Source organism: Sminthopsis crassicaudata, chromosome 2, assembly GCF_048593235.1.
Source record: "Sminthopsis crassicaudata isolate SCR6 chromosome 2, ASM4859323v1, whole genome shotgun sequence".
Taxonomy (NCBI): Eukaryota; Metazoa; Chordata; class Mammalia; order Dasyuromorphia; family Dasyuridae; genus Sminthopsis; species Sminthopsis crassicaudata.
In genome coordinates this window covers 196062502-196079048 of record NC_133618.1, presented here as the reverse complement: position 1 = coordinate 196079048, position 16547 = coordinate 196062502, and the positions used below count along the sequence as shown (strand labels likewise).

Sequence of the window (16547 nt, the reverse complement as noted above, 5' to 3'; positions counted from 1 at the left end):
ATTGTTGAAGTGTATAATGATCTCCTGGTTCTGCTCATTTCACTCAGCATCAGTTCATGTAAGTCTCTCCAAGCCTCCCTGTATTCATTCTGCTGGTCATTTCTTACAGAACAATAATATCCCATAACATTCATATACCATAATTTACCCAACCATTCTCCAATTGATAGGCATCCATTCAATTTCCAGTTTCTAGCCACTGTGAAAAGGGTTGGCACAAACATTTTGGCACATACAGGTCCCTTTCCCTTCTTTAGTATTTCTTTGGGATATAAGCCCAGTAGTAGCACTGCTGGATCAAAGAGTATGCACAGTTTGATAACTTTTTGGGCATAATTCCAGATTGCTCTCCAGAATGGTTGGATTCTTTCACAACTCCACCAACAATGCATCAGTGTCCCAGTTTTCCCACATCCCTTCCAACATACAGCATTATTTTTTCCTGTCATCTTAGCCAATCTGACAGGTGTATAGTGGTACCTCAGAGTTGTCTTAATTTGCATTTCTCTGATCAATAGTAATTTGGAACACTCTTTCATATGAATGAAAGTAGTTTCAATTTCATCATCTGAAACTTGTCTGTTCATATCCTTTGACCATTTATCAATTGGAGAATGGCTTGATTTCTTATAAATTGGAGTCAATTCTCTGTATATTTTGGAGATGAGAACTTTAACTGTAAAAATGTTTTCCCAATTTGTTACTTCCCTTCTAATCTTGTTTGCATTAGTTTTGTTTGTACAAAAGGTTTTTAATTTGATGTAATCAAAATTTTCTATTTTGTGATCAATAATGATCTCTAGTTCTCCTTTGGTCACAAATTCTTCCTCCTCCACAAGTCTGAGAGGTAAACTATCCTATGTTCCTCTAATGTATTTATGATCTCATTCTTTATGCCTAAATCATAGACCTATTTTGATCTTATCTTGGTATATGGTGTTAAGTTTGGGTCCATGCCTAGTTTCTGCCATACTAATTTCCAGTTTTCCCAGCAGTTTTTTTCAAATAATGAATTCTTATCCCCAAAGTTGGGATCTTTGGGTTTGTTAAACACTAGATTGCCGTAGTTATTCACTATTTTGTCCTGTGAACCTAACCTATTCCACTGATCGACTAGTCTATTTCTTAGCCAATTCCAAATGGTTTTGGTGACTCTTGCTTTATAATATAGTTTTAGATCAGGTACAGCTAGGCCACCTTCATTTGATTTTTTTTTTCCATTAATTCCCTCGAAATTCTCGACCTTTTGTTCTTCTATATGAATTTTGTTGTTATTTTTTCTAGGTCATTAAAATAGTTTCTTGAGAGTCTGATTGGTATAGCACTAAATAAATAGATTAGTTTAGGGAGTATTGTCATCTTTATTATATTTGCTTGGCCTATCCAAGAGCACTTAATATTTTTCCAATGATTTAAATCTGACTTTATTTTTGTGGCAAGTGTTTTGTAATTTTGCTCATATAATTTCTGACTTAACTTTGGTATATAGATTCCCAAATATTTTATATTATCATTAGTTATTTTGAATGGAATTTCTGTATCTCTTGCTGTTGGATTTTGTTGGTAATGTATAAAAATGCTGAGGATTTATGTGGATTTATTTTGTATCCTGCAACTTTGCTGAAGTTATGAATTATTTCTAAAAGCTTTTTAGCAGAATCTTTGGGGTTCTCTAAGTATACCATCATATCATCTGCAAAGAGTGATAGTTTGGTTTCCTCATTACCTATTCTAATTCCTTTCATCTCTTTCCCAACTCTTATTGCCGAGGCTAGTGTTTCTAATACAATATTGAATAGTAATGGTGATAGTGGGCAACCTTGTTTCACTCCTGATCTTACAGGGAAAGGTTCTAGTTTATCACCATTACATATGATGTTTACTGACAGTTTTAAATATATGCTCCTAATTATTTTAAGAAATAGTCCATTTATTCCTCTACTCTCAAGCGTTTTTAGTAGGAATGGATGTTGGATTTTATCAAATGCTTTTTCTGCATCTATTGAGATGATCATATGCTTTTTGTTAATTTGGTTATTGATATAGTTGATTATGCTAATAGTTTTCCTAATATTGAATCAGCCTTGCATTCCTGATATAAATCCCACTTGTTCATAGTGTATTATCCTGGGGATGATTTTCTGTAGTCTTTTTGCTAATATTTTATTTAAGATTTTAGCATCAATATTCATTAGGGAGATTGGTCTATAATTTTCTTTCTCTGTTTTCAGCCTACCTGGTTTAGGTATCAGTACCATGTCTATGTCATAAAAGGAATTTGGTAGGACTCCTTCAATCCCTATTTTTTCAAATAGTTTATATAGCATTGGAGTTAATTGTTTTTTAAATGTTTGGAAGAATTCTCATGTAAATCCATCTGGTCCTGGGGATTTTTTCTTAGAGAGTTGGTTAATAGCTTGTTCTATTTCTTTCTCTGAAATGGGACTATTTAGACTATTTACTTCTTCCTCTGTTAATCTGGGCAAGCTATATTTTTGAAGGTATTCTTCCATTTCATTTAAATTATCGAATTTATTGGCATAAATTTGGGCAAATTAACTCCTAATTATTGTTCTAATTTCCTCTTCATCAGTGGCGAGTTCTCCCTTTTCATTTTTAAGACTAACAATTTGCTTTTCCTCTTTCCTTTTTAAAATCAGATTTACTAAGGGTTTGTCTATTTTGTTGGTGTTTTCATAGAACTAACTCTTAGTTTTATTAACTAATTCAATAGTTTTTTTATTTTCAATTTTATTCATCTCTCCTTTTATTTTTAGAATTTCAAGTTTCATGTTTGTCTGGGGGTTTTTAATTTGTTCCTTTTCTAGCATTTTTAGTTGTAAGCCCAATTCATTGACCTTCTCTTTCTCTATTTTATGCAAGTAGCCCTCTAGAGATATAAAATTTCCCCTTATTACTGCTTTGACTGTATCCCACACATTTTGGCATGATGTCTCATTATTGTAATTTTCTTGAGTGAAGTTATTAAGTATGTCTATGATTTGCTGTTTCACCCAATCATTCTTTAGTATGAGATTATTTAGTTTCCAATTTTGTTTTTGGTGTATTTTTCCCTGGCTTTTTATTGAATGTAATTTTCATTGCATTGTGGTCTGAAAAGTAGGCATTTACTATTTCTGCCTTACTGCATTTGATTTTGAGATTTTTGTGTCCTAATATATGGTCAGTTTTTATATAGGTTCCATGAACTGCTTGAGAAGAAAGTATACTCCTTTCTATCTCCATTTATTTTTCTCCAAAGATCTATCATGCCTAACTGTTCTATTATTCTATTAATAATTATTCTATTTACCTCTTTGACTTCTTTCTTATTTATTTTGTGGTTTGATTTGTCTAATTCTGAGAGTGCAAGGTTGAGATCTCCCACTATTATAATTTTGCTATCTACTTCTTCTTGCAGCTCTCTTAATTTCTTTTTTAAGAATTTAAATGCTTGGTATGTATATGTTTAATATTGATATTGCTTCATTATCTATGCTACCCTTTAGCAAGATATAGTGACCTTCCTTATCTCTTTTAATTAGATCAATTTTTGCTTTTTCTTGATCTGAGATGAAGATGGCTATCCCTGCTTTTTTGGCTTTACCTGAAAGGAAGGATCATTCTGTTGATGGAAGTTGGAATAGAATGGGATCACAAGTAAAGTTGGAGGGGCAGGCCTTGATAAGGAATAAAATCCATTCCATGTCAAACTGTGGTGAAGCAGAAGATATGTGAGGGATGAGAAAGGGTAAAAACAGGAATCCATGGCAAATGCTGTCAGTTTTTTCTGGAAATTATAAGGTAAGGTTCTATACTGAGAAAGTGGTGGAAGGAGGAGCCTTTGGAGGTTTGAGTGGGGATGAGCTGCAGTGAAGAATTAAATATTAAGTTGGTAAGAGAGGTACAGAAGGATTTTCTATGAGGACCCAACTGATATTGTTTAATATAATTTCTAATGGATCTAGCCAGAATAGTTACTTCATATTCTCTATATATGCTCAGCAGCATGTATGTAGAAATTAACGTGGAATTCATCAAAAGCCAAGGCTTTATAAGGCAAAATTTGCAATATAATAAGGGGGCCAAAGACTCAAAAAAGAAAAGGACTCATTACTAAAGGGTTAAGATGGGGAAAGGGAAAGAATGGCCAGTCAGAGGAAATGGCCTAGGGGAGAACCAAGGTGTTAAGGCATTAGAGGTCACTATGTAATTGAAGAGTAGAGCTTATTGAGGAAAGGCAGAAATGGAAAGCTAATAGATTGTGGTCACATTTGGAATTTGAACTAGACGTAGTGTGATGGAACATAGGAATAGGAATAAAAAGAAAGAAAGAGTTAACTAGGGTTAAGCACTGATAGAATGAGAAAGACACCCTGAGCAATTAAGGGATCAAAAGTGAAATGCATTATATAGTTTATGATGTAGGTTAAGATCCTTTTTCTAATTCCCATCCCCATGAATTCCAATGGGAGATATCTGGACTCTCCCAGCCCACATGGGATCTGAGCTAACTTGGGCTGTCCCAACCCCCATTGTAATGATCTGCTCAGGTTTCCCAACCCCCACAAACATCTTCCTCCTTATCTAAAAAATCATTGAATTCTATTCATATTCTAACCCTGGCTGAAGCTGAAGCCAGAGGCCAACCTGGGACCCCACCCATTAGCCCCTTTAGATTATAAAAAATGGAATCCTGGAGTCCACTCTTTTCAGGAGTCCCAAACATGGCATCCTTATGCTGGCTATGTCAAGGATTCCTGCCCACCCAATGTCAGCCCTGGCCCTGGTGTCTTTCTACCTTTAACCTTACTTCCAAACCCCAAAATAAACCTCTTTTATCAATCTAGGTTTTTGGGTCTGTAAATTCTTTTACAGGGGACTCTGCACTGCAACTAGAACTCATTTCACTCTGTATCCTTGCGCCAAATCCAAAGGGGTTAAGCAATGTATTTGACAGTCTTTTTTATGATATTCTTAAGGAAAAGATAGAAAAATATGGCCTAAATAATTAGGTGGATTTAAGATTAATTGAATAATATTACCTAAAGACCTGTTAATGGTTCACTGTGAATTTAAATGTGAAGTTTCTAGTTGTAAGCTTCAGTGGTCTGTCCTTGACCTTATATTCAATGTTTATGTCAGTAACTTAGATTGTACTATAAATTATATACCCAGCAAATTTGTCTGTGACAGGAAGCTGGTAGAGAGAGCTAACAGGAGATAACAAAATTGAAATCTGAGGAAATTTTCATCAGCACTGTGTATATGGCCAAGTTATCTTATGTTCCATTGGTGTATGATATCATTCTTCCCCTATCTAGCCCAGCAAATGCATGCCAAAAAGGGACTTTCCAAGAGAGTGGATGACTTAGTACAAATTAACCAATACAAATGAAGAAACAACTTGTAAATGATCTGTTAATAGCTAATTAATATCATCTTATACAAGGAGACAATATTGCATTACTCTTCTTTGATTTTATCCTTTGTTTTATTTTTTTGAATATAATTTTGTAGTGAGAAATTTGCCTTGAGATTAATCACCGTCTCACTCTGTATCTTGATGTCTTTAGATGCTAGGGAGATAACAATCTGAGTTTGGACATGACTTAGAAGTGTTAGTTTGGACTAAACAATTTCTTTAGGTCTTTTCTCTTATTTTATGAACTACTAATTTAATGTAATTTGGTCATTACATAATGACCACATTTTTCTATAAGGGCTAAAAAAATTAGTGCTATGACTCAGGAGTGTTTAACCCAAGGCCATTGGGAAGCATCATTCTTTAGAACTGTGTGCATTCCTTTCTGTAATTTGAAGAAATATTATATTATTTGAAAGAGTTAAAATATTATAGTGTAGGAGCATACAAGGATACTCTAAGAAGTCAGTATTATATTTAATATAATAAATTAATTAGACTTTGGGGTTTTGAGTCAACAAAATTATTTTGACTCTTTGTCAATGAAGAGGATTAATTTTAATTCCTGTGCTTAATCTAATTGTTTCAAAAGTATGTTTTTACTCCCATGATGACTAAGTAGTTAGTAAGAATATGGCAATAGAAAATTCTGCTATATTAAATACAACTCAAGTTGCTCAAAAAGATCATGTTGTCAAATTATAAGATACTTGATCTTTTATCAGAGAGATATCACTTAGGAATTTTTTGTTTTGTTTTACTACTTTACTTTAATTTACTAATTCTTAAATTGTACTTTAAGGCCATTGACCAGGAAAAGAAAAGTTTGAAAATAATCTCATTATTATACTATATCCCAAAGAGATTTGCAAAAAAAAAAATAAATAAATAAAATAGGATACTTATTAAAAAAAATCATAGCAACTCTTTTTGTGGTGGCTAAGAACTGGAAATTGTGGAAATGACCATCTACTGAGGAATGGCAGAACAAATTGTGGGGTGTGATGGTGATGGAATATTGTACTATAAGAAATGACAAACAAGATGGTTTTAGAAAAATCTGAAAAGACTTACATGAACTTATACAAAGTGAAGTGAGGAGAATCAGACAAGAGAACATTGTACGCAGTAACAGCAATGTTTTATAATAAAGAATTATAGTTGACTTAGCTATTTTCAGCCATACAGTGATCCAGGACAATCCCAAAGGACTCATGCTTTCCATCTCAAGAGAAAAAATTGATTCCTCCTTTCCTCCCTCCCTTCCCTTCCTTCCTCCCTCTCTCCCTCCCTCCCTTTATTCCTTTCTTCCTCCCTCCCTTCCTTCCTTTCTTTCTTCCTTCCTTCTTTCTTTCTCTTCCTCCCTCCCTCCTTTCCTTCTCTCCCTCCCTTCTTCCTTCCTTCCTTTTTGTTTTCTTATACAAAATGTCTACTATGGAAAAATGTTTTACATGATTACAGATATGGATTTTAAATCAGATTGTTCTCTATTAGGAGAGGAGAGGGATAGAATTTGGAACTCAAGACCTTAAAAAATTATTGAAAATTCTTTTCACATGTAATTGAAGAAAAAGAAAATATTGGAATAATAAAAAAAGAAAAAAGAATAACCTCATTATTCATTTTTGAAGAAAGTATACTAGAATCCTTGGAATTATTTTTAAATGTTTTGTATTAATTTTTGATTCCCTTTATTCTTGCAGTGTTACATGGGAGCCAGTGGGTGATGGTAAAAAGATTATTTCCTTGGCTGATAATCACCTGCTATTGTGGGATTTACAAGAAAGCTCAAGCCAAGCTGTGGTAAGGAAAATAAATTAGAGAAGTTTCTTTCTGCTCCCTTCCTTCCTTCCTTCCTCCCTTCCCTCCCTTCATTTTCTCCCTCCCTTCCTTCCTTCCCTGCCTGTCTGCCTGCCTGCCTTTGATTAAACTTTGGATGGTTTCTAAATTAAAACTCATTTAGAACTTCAACATTGTTTTTTTTTTTTTTTTTAATTATAGCCTTTTATTGATAAAACATGCATGAGTAATTTTTCAACATTGACCCTTGCAAAAACTTCTGTTGCAACTTTTCTCTTCCTTCTCTCCACTTCCTTCTCTAGTTGGCAGGTAGTCCCATACATGTTAAATACGTTAAAGTATATGTTAAATACAATATGTGTGTGTGTGTGTATACACACACACACACACACACACACACACACACACACACACACACACATTTATACAGTTGTCTTGCTACACAAGAAAATTCGGATATAGAAAGAAGATAAAAATAATTTGGGAAGAAAAACAAAAATGCAAGCAAACAACAACAGAAAGATGCTACTTTTTAGTCACACTCATTTCCTAGTGTTCTTTCACTGGGTGTAGCTGGTTCTATTTATTACTGATCAATTGGAACTGGTTTGGATCCTCTCATTGTTGAAGATGGCCATGTCCATCAGAATTGATCCTCTTATAGTATTATTGTTGCCGTGTATAATCTCCTGGTTCTGCTCAGCATCAGTTCATGTAAGTCTCTCCAAGCCTCTCTGTATTCATCCTGCTGGTCATTTCTTACAGAACAATAATATTCCATAACATTCATATACCACAATTTACCCAGCCATTCTCCAATCGATGGAGATTCATTCAATTTCCAGTTTCTAGCCATTTCATAAAGGGCTGCCACAAACATTTTTGCACATACAGGTCCCTTTCCCTTCTTTAATATCTCACTGGAATATAAGCTCAATGAGCTTCAACATTGTTAACAAAACAATTAATGACTCATTGAGTTAAGCTGTCACTCAGCAGATTTAATGACCGGCTCTTTGTCCTCTCATTGATTCTAATAATTATAGATTGACAAAGGTGTCTATAAAAACCATACTGGAATTCTATCATTGTAACTTCTCCCTTGGGATAATATCATTTTGTGGAATGTGTCAGTAAGAAGGTAACCATGTTATTGTAATCCACAGGGTGATTCTAGTGAATATTTTAAGTATATTGTCAGATTAAACTCATAGTTATCTGGACATAGATCTAAAGGTAGAAGGATCTACATGTTAAAAAAATATTTATACCAGGTTTTTTTTATAGTGACAGAGTACTGGAAATCAAGAAGGGAAGGTGTCCACCAATTGGGAAATGCCTGAACAAATTATGTAGTACGTGAATATAATTGGGGTGGTCTTAAAAAAACCTGAGAAGACTTGAGAGCACTGTTATGGAATAAAATTAGCAGAAGTAAAAGAACAATTTGCATAAAATATCAGCAATGTAAAGATACTTAATTTGTAGAAACTTAAGAACTCTGATCAGTGAAATAACTAGCCATGACACAGAGTGCCCATCGAATGTATACCATCTTCCTTTTGATGAACACAATATGCAGACCAGGGCTATAGTTTTTGGACATGGAAAATGTAATCATTTTTTTTTCCTTGACTGTACATTTATTTTGATGTTTTCTTTTTCTCTCTGTCTCCCTCTCTGTCTTAGAAAGAGACAGTAGAGACAAGTTACCCTCCTCCCCTTCTAAAAGAAGTCAGAAAAACAGAAGGAATCATATACAAGTAGACAACTTTGAAAATTATATGTTGAATTGATTATATACTTAAAAAGAATAGCAAGCTCTACAGAATAAGAGACTTTCAGTTTCATGTATAACCCTTTCCCTCTGTTCTTCAGTGTATGGAAATGCTCATTTTATTTGATGTTTGTTTAGCTTGGAATAAAATAGAATAGGAAAAAAATTAAAAATGAATTCAGGTATTACATCTACCTTTGTATGTTTCCTTAGCTGTCAGGCATCCTGGCATACAGTAGGGGATATATTTTGGGCAATAAATATTGCTCTGGTATGAGCCACTTGGTATCTGCATAACTAGAATGTCTAGAAGAAACTAAGTCTAATGCTTTCAGCAGGTTTTTTTCTCTCCCAAGTTAGTACTGCCAGATTATAATCAAGCTGCTAATGTATCTTTAGACCTTAAGCTATCTAAAAATGATTTTTTTGGTAGGGTGATTAATCTGTAACTTATTTTCTACAGACACCAATTTAGTTTTCTTTCTCCTTTTTTATTCTCTGTCAGCAGTTCTGTCAATATCATTTTGTGATCTTCTCCTGTAGTATTTAATACAGAAATCTTCCTATCGATTGCAACCATCTTCACACCAAGCCTCTCAATTTTTTTTTTTTTTTATTGTTTGAGGATATTACCTTCTGTGGTGAATCTAATCTTATGCTCCCTGCATCATTACCTTTTGCAATTAAATTGTAGACTCTATGCCATTTATAATCATTAGCAGAATTCAGGGGAGGTCTGGAGCCCACACTTTCCACAGGGTCTTCAGGTTTTGATGAGGAGAGAACCATTTCCATTTCTCTTTGAGATTGTAGATCAAGTAGTACTCACATGCTACAGGAAGAAATTGCTTTTTGCTAAGATATAAGTGATGAGAGGAAGGGAAAATAAAACAATGCTAAAGGCTCCTGTATTGGGAATTGTCTTCCTTCTTTTGCTCTTTCTGAGGAATTTCTTCAACAGACATTGAATAAGTTTATATGAGGAAAGGTTGAAGAGGTAGGTTGATCAAAATTGTGAAAGGTCTTGAAAGCCATTCTGAAGAATATGGACATTATTTGCTAATGAGATCTTTCTAGACATTTGAATTTTCAAGATTGGCATTATCTTTGTCTTCTCATTCTTCCTTATCACAAACGTTTAATCAGTTGCCAAGTCTTATTCATTCTATCTTCATAACATCTTTCACAGTTCTCCTGTTTCCTTACATGGCCACCACCCTGGTTTAGGCTCTCATTTCATCTGTAGATTTTTGCAAATTCTTCTGATTGGCCTCCCTGTTTCAGATCTGTCTCCTCTCCAGGGAGCAGGGAGGGAGGAGCATGCCATAAAGGAATGCAATGAGAAGATGTCCAGGAAGTGGTGTATAGGACTGGGCCCCAACAAGATGACAAAAAACTCACCTATCATCATGAAGTCATCAAGTGAAAGAGTGTATATAGAGAGAAGAGAATAGGGCACAGGACAAATCTTTGGTATTTTCATAATTAGGCGGTACCTTATGAGTGATGATACTACAAAAGAGCAGTGACCAGACAAGTAGCAGGAAAGCCAAGCAAGGGAATGTTATGAAAACATGGACCAGAGGAATAGAAGGAAATCAATAGTGTTAAATGCTACACAAAGATCAGGAAGAATGGGGACTGAGAAGAGGCCATAAAATTTGATAATTAAGAGATCACCAGTAACTTTGGAGAGAACAGCTTTAATTGTGTCAGGAGCCAAGTTATAAAATGTTGAGAAGTGCCATAATGGAAGGTAGGGGCAATGTTAGATTTTTCTACGAGTTGAAGAAAGAGATAGAACTATAGCTTGAAAGAATGGTAGAATCCAACAAGAATTGTTATTGTTATTGTTTGTTTGTTTATTTGATTTTAAAGATAGGGAACACCAGGTTATATTTTTAGGCAGCAGTGGAAAAAGTCAGTAAATAGGGAGAGATTACAAATCAGAGGGGGCAGGTAGTTGGCACAGAAGATAGAGTGCCAGGTCTGATGTCAGGAAGACATCTTGCAGAATTCTAATCTAGCTTCAGACACTTAACTAGCTGTCTCACTCAGGGCAAGTCATTTAATCTTGTTTGCTCTAGCTTCCTCATCTGTAAAATGAGCTGGAGAAGGAAATGGCAAACAACTTTAGTACCTTTGCCAGGAAAATTGGGGTCACAAAAAGAGTTGGACATGATTGAGACAACTGAACAACAAATCAGAAAGAAAGGATAATCATGGAAGCAATTAGCCCAAAGAAATAGGAGGGGATAGAATCAAGTATGAATAGATAATCTGTCCTTAGAAAGAATAATCTTTTTATTAGACAGTGGAGTAAAGGAAGAAAAAATGAGATAATGATAAAAATATAGAGGAAAAGAGAATGTTCACATAATCTCTTTTGAGCATTGCAACATTCCTATGAAATAGTTGCTGCCAGTGTTATCCTTATTTCACAGAGAAGGAAACTTAAAACTGGCCCTCTCTGCTGTTCCACAAATAAGACACTTTATTTATTTATATATTTGGGATTTTCTCTGGCTTTTCCTTATGCCTCCTTCCTCCTGACTACTGACCTCCTTGACTTCCTACAAACTATAAGTAAAATCTCACCTTCTACAGGAAGCTTTATCTACCGTCTTAATTCTTTGCGCTTTCCATTGTTATTTCTTATTTATCCTATTTATAGCTTACTTTTTTATATATTTGTTTGTATGTTAGATTATAAGCCTTTGAGGGCAAAGATTATCTTCAGTTTCTTTTTGCATCCCTATGTTGTGAAGCATGGTAGGTATGTAATAAATGTTTATTGATAAACTGAAACCTCAGCCAGATTAAACTTACACAAGTGCCATTGGTGGGACTGGGACTAGAATAGGCCTCCTGAAGAAGAGGATGTTTGAGCTAAGCTTTGGAAAACCCAAAGAAGCCAGAATGCAGAAGTAAAAAGGGAGAGCATTTCTAAAATTTGGGATGCAACTAATGCAAATGTACAGAATTATCTAATGGAGTGTCATGTAGGAGGAACAATAAGTCAGTGTAGCTAAACTGCAGACTGTATGAAGGAGAGCAAAGTGTAAGGAGACTGGAAAGGTTGGAAGGGGACAGTTCATGAAAGGTTTTAAATGCTAAATAGAGGATTTCATATTTGATTTTAGAGGTAATTTGGAATGACTGGTATTAATTAGGGAGGCGAGATGAAATGATCAGACCTGCACTTTAGAGAAATCTTTTTGGTAGATGAATGTTGGATGGATTGGAACAGGGAGAAACTTGAAACATGAAGACTAGATATAAGCTATTTTATTTTCACAATACAATGATGAAAGCCTAGAGTAGAGTAGCAGCTGTGGAAGTAGAAATTTAGCAATGACATCTTCTGAGAACAAGTTGGATATGTGTGATAAGAGCGAAGAAGGAGCTGAGTTTGAGATATTTATGGGACCTCAAATTGGAGATGTTCAAAAGGCAGTGGGTAATGTGGTACTTGAGCTCAAGAGAGATTATAAACTATGTAAAGAGAGAAATAGGGTCTCTCTTTCTCTCTCTCTCTCTCTCTCTCTCTCTCTCTCTCTCTCTCTCTCTCTCTCTCTCTCTCTCTCTCTCTCTCTCTCTCTCCGATTTAGAGCATGACAACATTGTTAGTGGGTATGACTAAATGAAGATCTGGGAAAAAAGATTCAAAAGGAACCAATAAGAGAAGAACAAGGAGAGAAAAATGTAACAAAAACCTGGAGAGGAGATTTTTCTGTGGAAAAATCAGGAAGGGCAAGGACAGAGAAACAGTCCTTAGATATAGATCATTGGTAACTTCAGATTAGATGAAGGGAAATGATGCAAAAAAGCTGGATTTGTAGGTTAGAGCTTGATTATTGCATATTGTCTTAATTTAGAGGTAGGGAGGCTTGGGAGAGAGTTTTGAACTTGAAGTTAGGAAGACCTGGGGTTGCCTCCTCTTCTAATGCTATGTGATCATGGGCAAGTCCTTTAGTTTCTCTGAGTTGCAGTATCCTCATTTATGAAATGAAGACAATTACATCTGCAGCACTTATCTCATAGTGCTGTTCTGAGGCTGAAATGAAATAATGTATATAAAATATATTGTAAATCTTAAAATGTTTTTTTCAAGTTTGTCAAATCAGTTTATGTGATGACAATGGTGAGGATGACGCCATCACTAGATTAAGGAGATTGTACCTTATCCCAGAAGCAACAAAGACATACTGCCTTTTAACAAGAACTTGACCTGATCAGACTCATGCCTTGAGATTATTCTGTCAGCTTTGTGAGGAATGCCTTGCTTTTTTATTAGTATGTTGTGGTCAGAAACTAGGTCACAGTAAATTGAGAAATAAGTGATTAGTGAGGAAGTGAAAGAAAGAAGCATATACTCTTCTTTCTAGGTCTTTGATAACAGAGAGAAAGATTGATAAAGTGAAATGTGAGGGTCAAATGAAGTGTGAGGTTTTATCTTTTTTTAATAGATGAGGGAGAATTGGGCAATTTTGTAAAAGGTAAAGATAAAATCAATAGAGAGATTTAAGGTGAGAAGGAATGATTGATGGGGAAAAGTTCTGAAGGTGTAGTTTGAGACTGAATCATAGGTGAAAGTGGAGTCTTGGTAATGAGAAAGGATCATCTCATTATCTAAGTGTTAGAGCAAAGAAGAAAAGAGTGAAAATGTAGATAAGTTTTGAAGTGGGGAATAGAAAAAATGAGAAAGCTTCAGTCATTTGGTCCTGATTTTCCTGAAAAATTATTGGTCATTTGTTGAGAAAGGGAACCAGAGATGCCATTGGTCATTTGAGGAGAGAGTTTAGAACAGCTGTTATGGGGAAGGATTATTTATTTGCAGAGATAATTACAAGATTGTTGGAGCCTTTGGAGTCCAGCCTTTTAAATGTATTGCCCTTAGGGTTTTGGCCATTCTTTTTGAATATCCTCAGTCATGGCAAATCTTTATTCTATAAAGGTAAGATATTTTTAGGAAGTCAAAATCATTCAGACTCAGTTATGAGACATATCACGATTAAGATGAATAATTGTTGGTGTCACTTTATAGATTCTTTTAATTTAATTTAATAAACATTTATTAAGTACTTACTATGTTCCAGGCACTGTATTAAAGTGCTGGAATATAAATAAGAAAATTTGTTAATACCTACCCTCAAAAAGCTTACACTCAATCTAACAGGAAAAGAAAACAAAAAAACAATTAGTTGAAAGGGTCCCCACACTATAGGAAATGTTGTGAGTTTCTATAAAGGAAGGCTTTGGGAAGATTTAATGCCATCTCCAGTTGTCTTGATCTATCTTGCCACTGCATCCAGATAGCTCTGGAGGGAAAAGTGAGACAAGGTGATCTTACACAACCCTCCCTCATTTAAATCCAGTACACTTGAATATCATGGCATCACCTACCTGATGTCATAGTCCTCTTCAAGAATGAAAGACAAGCAACAACAGCCTCCAGTCAGAGAGGATGAGATGAAAAGGTATATTAAAAGCTGAGTCAGTTTTCCTGGTGATGAGATTTCAGGTGATCAGCTTATGCTGCAGAGGTGAACAGTGTTTTGTGGAGTCATCTCTCTCCGCCCCTCAGCCCATTTACCACAACCTGGGGGCCACATCTGGCCCAAGGGCTGTAGTTTGAGAACCCCTGCTCTGGATAGTTGATTCCCAGATCTTATATATCTATCTCTCATCTCTATCCTGCATTCTCCACAAGGATGCTACATAGGCATCTACCCTTCATCAGTACCTCAAACTCAACATGGCTGGAATTAAACTCATCATCCACCTTGTTATTCTCAAACTGGCCTTTTTCTGTTCATAGTCCTAACATGTAGTTTAGTCATAATATTCTTGAAATCTTGGAGTCATTTTTAATTCTCTCATCACTGTCACCCTCTACATCAGGGTTATCATACTTACATAAAAACAGATCCTTGTGCTACATGTCAACTCAGAAAACCACAAATTAACATTATCAGTGTTTGGTTGCATTTTTGTTTGTTAAACATATCCCCATTACATTTTAATCTGGTTTGAAGTATTTGGAAGTTTGGGGGGCAGTGAATTTGATGCCTCTGTTTTACCAAGTCTTTGTCAGCTTTTTCTTAATAATATCTATCTGCTCTTCCCTTTCTACTCATAATTCCATTCAAACTATAATCAATGCTCAAATAGACTATTGTTAAAAAGTCTCCTTTCCAATTCCTCTCCTTTACAATCAAAATTGTACAAAATCATCTTCTTACTGCACAAATCTGACCATTTTGCTCCCTTGCTAAAAAACCTTCAGTGGTTTCCTCTTTACATCTTGGATAAAATTAAAACCCCTTAGCCAGACATTTATGACCCAATTAACATCTTAGCTCTATTTTGATCTAATTTTCTTCATAGTTCTTCTAGGCAAACTAAACTAACAGTTTTCTAGTTGTGTTTTGCTTTATCTAGACTCCATTTTTTTATATAGACCTGCCCTTCTGGAATGTACTTTCCCCCTTCTATTCCCATTGAAATGCTTCTCCTTTTTGAGATCTATCTTGTTCTGCCTCTCTTCCCTTGTTCAATTATTAGAACATGGAGGTTGCCCTTCTTACCAAACTTTCATTTTTGTCCTTCATCTTACCTCTTCTCATCTCTCATGCTTTTTTGATCATTATCTTTCATTTTCAGTATTTCTATATCTATTAACTTCTTCCCTATTCCCTGCAAATGTGCATAGGTTTCCCCAACTGATGGGTCCCCTTTTCTGTGACACTCTTTCTGATTTCCTGCCTGAATAAAACTCTCATATTTCTCCAAGTATTTTGTCTCAATCCTTCCCTCCCTTATATTTAGCACATTCTACTTTGTATCACAGAGTTATTTACCTAGATATCTTAATTTTCTTTATAAATTGCTTGTGGATAGGGGCTAAACTGTTTTTTATGATTGTATCCCCAATGCTCAACACAACATCTTGTATATAACCGATACTTAGGGTTACTGAATTTAATTAAATGGGAAATAAAATAATTACAAAATATTAAGAATGATTTTTCTTTAATCCTTCGTAAACTGTCACTAAAGGCAATTCTAAAATAACAACAAGATGTTATGAACAATTCCATTCACTGACAAAATTTCAGTTATGAAAAATCAATTTATTAATTGGGCTAGCTGTTAGGTTCTTACTAAGTGCTAAATCGGTACTTAACAATTCTCTAGTTCATACCTTTGGTTCTGGCCTTTAGGGGAGTTTACCCCTTTGAACTTCTGAGGAGGAGTTTACATATGAAAAGGAGTTTACACAACCTTTAAAAGGAGCAAGTTCATTGGTTGAAGTAATTTTCTCACAAGCCCTTGAGTTCTCACACATCCATTCTCTGGGAGGATAAAAGAAGACAACATTGGGCAAGGAGTTAGTCTACTCTGGGACAGAGTTGGGACGGCATTCTGGAGGAAGAAGAGTCAAGTCTGGCTGGGAGATTGAGTTGAGATGGCAGTCCCCAAGGACAACTTAGAGAGGACCGGACTTTTACAATTTGGCGCCCACAACGTGGGGCAAGGACT

General features: G+C 35.1%; 1 protein-coding gene across 4 annotated transcripts in view; it reads left to right on the top strand.

Moving 5' to 3' along the window:
* Nucleotides 1-16547, top strand: part of EIPR1 (EARP complex and GARP complex interacting protein 1) — a 206300-nt gene that overhangs the window by 169793 nt on the left and 19960 nt on the right. For all 4 annotated transcript variants that reach the window (XM_074288043.1, XM_074288046.1, XM_074288044.1 and 1 more), the window contains one exon: nt 7129-7228. In XM_074288043.1, the coding sequence (XP_074144144.1) occupies nt 7129-7228 (100 nt within the window). The remainder of the gene's footprint in view (nt 1-7128; nt 7229-16547) is intronic.